This window comes from Cynoglossus semilaevis, chromosome 10 (assembly GCF_000523025.1).
Source record: "Cynoglossus semilaevis isolate Cse_v1.0 chromosome 10, Cse_v1.0, whole genome shotgun sequence".
NCBI lineage: Eukaryota > Metazoa > Chordata > Actinopteri > Pleuronectiformes > Cynoglossidae > Cynoglossus > Cynoglossus semilaevis.
In genome coordinates, this window is record NC_024316.1 from 3,553,975 (window position 1) to 3,560,370 (window position 6,396).

Sequence of the window (6,396 nt, forward strand, 5' to 3'; positions counted from 1 at the left end):
CGGGGCCTTTTGGTGCTGTGGTGTACGGTGGGTGGGTGGGTGGGGCAATTGGTGGGTGGTAGATGGGGGTGCAGGGTGTAGAGAGAGCAGGCATTCAGAGTAACATGCTCAGGGAGATAACAATGGCTCCTCTGGGAGACGTGCAGATGCTAGGAGTACGGGGAATAGAAGTGGGATCTTATCGCAAGGCTAACATAAGCTGGGAAACCACCCGACAAGTCTGTTCTTTTCACCCTCTCTACAGCTGTCCTTTTCTGGTCCATGGCTCGTCACTTACTTTTCTCTCTATGGCAAATGTTGTCATTATTTACACTATTTGTGCTTCAAGGCATAATGTTTAATCTGAGTTTGTTTTCTAACAACTGTTGGAAAAAGACAAGTAATCAAATTGCTGTTTACTTATCCATTTAGAACATGTACAGAAAGAAGGATTACTTTTATACCAATTACATTGTTTGATTAACACACTGGGAGCAATGCCAGTGTTTTTTTTCCAAAAGGTAGACAGGTTAATAGATTGACAATATGCACCACAAATATCATTTTGCCTTGGAAGAACTTGTGAGTAACAAAATATCTTTTGTATTATTTTCTTTTCCCAGGTCTATTAAAGATGCACTGGAACCCAGAGCATGCCCAGTCTCTAAGCCAGTGGCCTGAGCAACACCTAGATGTCTCCTCCACCACTTCTTCTCCGGCCCACAAATCGGAGTTCTACTCTGGTCGCAGCCGTAGCGCTTACAACTACGCCTGGGCCAACGATGACATCTCTGCCTTGACGGCCTCCAACTTGTTGAAGCGCTATGCTGAGAAGTATGCTGGTGTGCTGGACTCACCTTATGATAAGGCACCCTCTGTTGGCACCTACCCAGAGCCTGGGGCTTTTGGGGGCCTCAGCGTCCCAAAGTCAGAGCTGGAACCTTGGCAACTGACACACAGCACTGATGCCTATTCACTTGTGCCACCAGGAGGCCACGAGAGCCTTCCAGGTTCCAAGGTTGTAGCCACATCTGCGGGTCTTCCAGGAGTCAGCAGTGTGTCTGTGGTAAACAGTAACCTGTCGGACTCTGGGTACAGTGGCAGCAGCTCCTGTAGTGGCTCCAGTGAGTACGCCTCCAGCTACAATGGTACTTATCTCTCCTCAGGTTACTGTCCCCAACCCAGTGCAGCACTTCCACCTGCAACCCTGGTGCCCAACTATAGCCCTACGACACCTGTCTACAACTATCCACCAAGCACATACCCTCCCCAGACCAGCCTCGCTCCCAGCTACACTCACCCTTCTGCAGCCTACCTGGCCTCAGGTCTACCAGCCCCTACTCCAGTACCCCCGAGGCCCACAGTAGTAGGAGGCAGCTACAGTTACCAGAGCACCACCCTGGGGGCATCTGATTCAGGAGGCACATTGAAAAGAAAAGCATTTGAAATGAATGTAGAAAAGGATGAAGGCGCAGATGGCTCACGTTACAGGAAATACAGCTACGACCCATTAAAGACTGGGGGAAACTCACCCTACAGTGTAAATGAAAAAACAGAGTGTCAGGGAAATGGCTTCAGCAATTCAAGTAGCACAGACCCTCAGAGCTTCAAGCCCAGTAAGCCCTCTTCTCAGCCCCTAGTGTCTCCTCAGTATGGGGCCTCTGGGGAGTATAGCCCTCCAGCAGGTATGACAGGGGAGAATGGTGTAGCAGAGCAAGGCTTCACCCAACAGCAACAGCACCGCAACCAAGTCCACAAAAGGCCTCCAATATGTGGTCCAACTATTGACTCCATGAAGAGCCCAGATCCCCGACTGTTGGACTTTGTTAATGCAGAGCTTTTAGACTGCAGCCCGGCCCTAGGCTGGTCTGAGCTGGTGGGGCTTACCCACGTCAAGACTGCCCTGGAGGAGGATCTGCTTTGGCCTGTGTTAAGGCCTAGTCCAGTTGTGCGCCCATCGAGAACCGTCCTTCTATTTGGCCCCCAGGGAGGCGGTAAGACCACACTGACTCGTTCTTTGGCTTCCCAGCTTGGAGCTTCCTTCTACAGGTTGAGTGGAGCCATGTTAGCCTCTAAAGGGAAAGCTGAGGCAGAGCACATCCTGGGCTCCCTGTTGCATTTGGCAGAGGCCCGGCAGCCCTCTGTGGTGCTGCTTAGTCAGGTGGAGGCCCTGGAAGAGGATGGACTGAGACAGACACTTCTGACCACCCTTGACAAAGTCCAGGTGGGGACGGCAGGTCTGGTGATTCTTGTATGTGCCACTGGCAGGCCCGATCTTCTGCAGGATGCAGTTCATCAGAGCTTTGCTAAGCGATATCACGTTGGCCTGCCAGATGCTGGGATGCGCAGGCAGGTGCTGCTGCAGGCGGTGTTGCCTCAAGGCTGCAGCCTGAGTGAAAGGGAGTTCAGCGCTGTGCTTCAGCGCACTGAGGGCTTCACAGTGTGGGAGCTGTTACAGCTCAGCCAGCAGGCGCTCTCATCAGCAGCCTCCCCCACGGGAACCATGCATGGCCTCTCCACATCTTCCAAACCCCCGGTTTTCACAGACTTTGAGAATGCCTTCTGCAAGGTGCGCCCACACACCACCACAAAAGAACTGGACACTTGTATAGAGTGGAGCAAGATGTATAGCCACTGAGAAAGCAGCCAGTCCCTGCACTCGGACTGCACTACAAACCTTTCTTTGCATTGACATGGAAAAGCCTTGATGTTGTTTGTAATTACAGAAGCCAAAAGAGCCAGAGAAGTTCAATGAAACAGGAGAGCTGACAAAACTGTTCTCCTGGCAGAAGCATGCCGTGGTGTACTGTTTTTGTTTTGCTTAACAGTATTTGCAATATTTTAATTTTCCCAAAGAAAAGAAAGATGAACAGGCCTTGGTAAGTCAGGTGGTGTAAGAGTCATTAAAACGGAAGAAACATAGCTTTTTGGATGCCCTCAAAGATCCTGATTAGCCTCCGTCCAGGACGAAATCAATAATTTGTTAATAGGTGACGTGGTCCAAGATTATGGATAATCAGGGTTTTGGAAGATTCCCCCTTTGATGCTATGCTCAGGATTGTATTTTTTGCCACTGCAGTCCATCTTATTCTGATTTGGTTTTTGGATTGTTACTAATTATTATTGTTATTATTCAAAATTAAGGGCCTTGGGATCAGCAGTATTTCAGCAAAATAGTTTTTGACCAAAAACATGTCATACCAAATTTTTAAGCAGTTTTGATGAATATCTCTGAAACCGCCATGGCTTCATCATCAAATTACAAACCATATCCAACGTTTGAATGAAAATAAAGATACCATTTATTAAAACACGCGACTGTACTCTGAGATATATTCAGTGAAAACCTTGCAGTAAAACTCACAGCACAGTTTCATGTAAAAAAAATTACATGTACTTTAATTTAAATATGCGCACACTTCATTTCACAGATAGCCCACCTTTAAATAAACATATTTACACATATATATTTAAAACACGCTTGTGGACTTGCAAACCATATGCTCACATTCCTCATGAAGTAGTTTCCTGGAGAATCACAGTCAAAGTTTATCCCGACTGCACACACGGCTCCTCCTGCAGTGTGTCTGCTTTCTGTTTTACTTAAGTCCTTTTGTTGTCTTAGTATGTAGTCTTGTTTGAAATGCTCAGGAAGAAATTTCTTTACCTCAGAAATATGAATTAAAGAATGTATGTAATCTTAGGGTCTTAGTAGGGAGCGTCGCAGAGCGAGGAGGAAACCTGACAGTCACGTTAAATCCCCACTGCAGATGGGCTTTTACCTCGGGAGAGAAACTTGAATATGCTACAAAGAGTAACAATGAATGTAATTCAGGTATTTCAAAGGATATTTGATGCCATAAAAATCCATGTATTATTATATATGAATATATAAATGCATTTTCTTTTCTGTTCTTTTTTTTCCCCTTTTATTTTTATCGTAGTTTATGGTGGAGTGATGTTTGTCTTTGAGAATGCTATGTAGAATGCAGAAAATATTCCTATTTTGTTGGACAAACTGTTTCACTGCGTTTACATATCCTTTTTTTTCTGCATGTCTGCCGTTTAGGGCTTCAGAAACACGAGGGACAGTTTGAGGATGTAAATAGAATTCACACAATCAAAGAGGCCAGCTCATGTTTTAACATCTCAGTTCAAAAACGTCAGTGTGAAAGACAAACCAGAGGTAATATGTGCATGAGCTCGCTGAAGAGTTTTTGCTTCAGAATTTACCAGTGATTTTTGAAGCAACAAATACGTAAAATAAAATCACACTGAAATAAATGACAGTAATTAGGAAAACGACACCAGCCTCACTGCATATCAGTAAAATAACCAGAGTCTGTGTATCCTCCACAATTTTAAACTGAACTCAAACAAAGAACAAATTCTTGCCATAAATGTTCAAAGAAAATTGCAATTTGCCCTCTCCCTTAACTTTATCTAAACATTACAAATTCTAATTATTATTAGGATAATCATCATGACAAATTTTACAGTCGTGCCAAGTAACACAGTTTATGATATTATCAATTGATTTGTCTGATACACCTGAATCCGTAACCATAGCATATTTTATGTCTAAAGGAGAATATTGTTCTCTGTGCTGAAGTTCATGTATGTAACCCTGTTAAAGGGAGTTGCTAGGAATATAACGACTTTCAAAATGTCCTTGTCAAGCTCTAATCGAGATTAATTTTGTCAGGATAAGCCAGAAATAAATTTGCTCGTTGTGGTTCAGATCCTCTTGTGGAAAGTTTAGGAAACACTGATGTAGACAATCTAGAGTTAGTCGTGGCTCAGCTCTGTTTAAGTAGGCTGGAAAAATCTGGTCAGCGGACTGCAGGTACAGAGGTCCTTCATGTTAGACTGTTGCTATGGTCCTGAGGAGGTACACACAGAATGATGTAATATTTCCTATCACCCTCCTCTCCCTCTGTTCCCTCACTCCCTCCCTCCCTCCATCCTTCATCTCTTTTCCCCTCTCTCTTTCTCCCCTGTGCGGTCTCATTAGATTGGATTGCCCCCTGGCCACGAACCCCGGTGGCCATGTGGCGTTGCATCCTCTCACCCTCCTCCACTCGCCCTCCTTCACCTCTCCCTTCCCGATTCCTTTGGCGTAAGAAATGCACTGATTGATGTCCAGCAACCTTATATCACAGCGCAGCCTTCCCTTTCCAGCTGGTGGCTTCAGTCATACCATACAGCCAGATCAATCAGAGTCACCCCGACTGTGCATACTGATCACTGTCTGAGAAACTGAAAACACATTTACAGAGTACACAGCATCCTCAAGCATTGTGTGGTCAAGAGCTTCTAAACATTCACATGTTTTAATTACAATATTTGCCCCACCCACCTACCCCTGAACAGTTTGTCCGACAAAACTAAGATTTTATTTTTTACATGTTGATCTGTTTTCACAGTCATTTTGTTCTTGGTTATTGTACATTTTCTGTAACCATTTCTACCTCATTTTTTGCGGCATATTGTACATGAAAATATTTATTTCATGTCTTTATTGATGTCTGTTTTAAAAATGATTAAAAAAATGTTCTTCAAATGTAATGGTCTACCTCAGAAAAGACTGTATTTTAAGAGAGTATCACACAATATTAAACAGAATTTGCCAATACTGCACTGCATACATGTCTTTATTCTGGCACAGTACTGCATCAGGTCAGAGGCAAGAAATGATTCAAAACAGCCTACACGGCCGAGCTGTTATACAGTATCTGTACACTGACCCTGGTCTGACACCAACACTGACATCAGCCCAGTTAGAAGTAATCTTCAGAAATATCTTCAGATATATTTCTGTAACTGCAAACAAACAGCATGTAGCTCTGCTTCCTCCCCTGCAGGTAGTGTTGAACACAGTTAATATCCCATTCGTATTCATGTGCTCAGTGCACAGGTGTAACATTATGTTTCGTGATAACCAAATAATAAAGCTGTTTCTACAAGACAGAGTAATAGTGATTGTCAATATAATCTAGGAAACTGGAACTGGTGACTAACAACTCCCTTTGTTTTACTATAGATGCTGTGTCCACAGAGCTCTATTACTGACCCCTGCAGGATCTAGTATACACATCTGCTGTCCTCTGCACTGCATGCATGGCAAAGAGAGAAAATACAACAGGAAGTGGCTAGCATCTTTGTATACCATTAAAAAGCTTCAAACGAATTTTAAAAATGTAAAGTTCATTTTCTGTAATTTCCAACTACCTTTAAGGTTGGTGCACATTGCTGCTGTCAGGTGTTTGCACCAGTCGCCTGCCCTGACCCCAGTACTTAGGTCAGCTCAGTTCATTACACTAATTACAAAATTAGGTTTATTGTATGATCAGCCAATAGTTAGGATGTAAGGTTAGATCTCTGATCTGTTTCAATATTTCTTTTAGTGTGATTTTC

The 6,396-nt window shown here is 43.9% G+C and overlaps 1 protein-coding gene across 2 annotated transcripts in view; it reads left to right on the forward strand.

Moving 5' to 3' along the window:
• Positions 1 to 5,614, forward strand: part of fignl2 (fidgetin like 2) — an 18,163-nt gene extending 12,549 nt beyond the window's left edge. For both annotated transcript variants that reach the window (XM_025059465.1, XM_008318206.3), the window contains one exon: positions 603 to 5,614. In XM_025059465.1, the coding sequence (XP_024915233.1) occupies positions 603 to 2,617 (2,015 nt within the window). In that variant the 3' untranslated portion in view covers positions 2,618 to 5,614. The remainder of the gene's footprint in view (positions 1 to 602) is intronic.
• Positions 5,615 to 6,396: the final 782 nt, after the last annotated feature.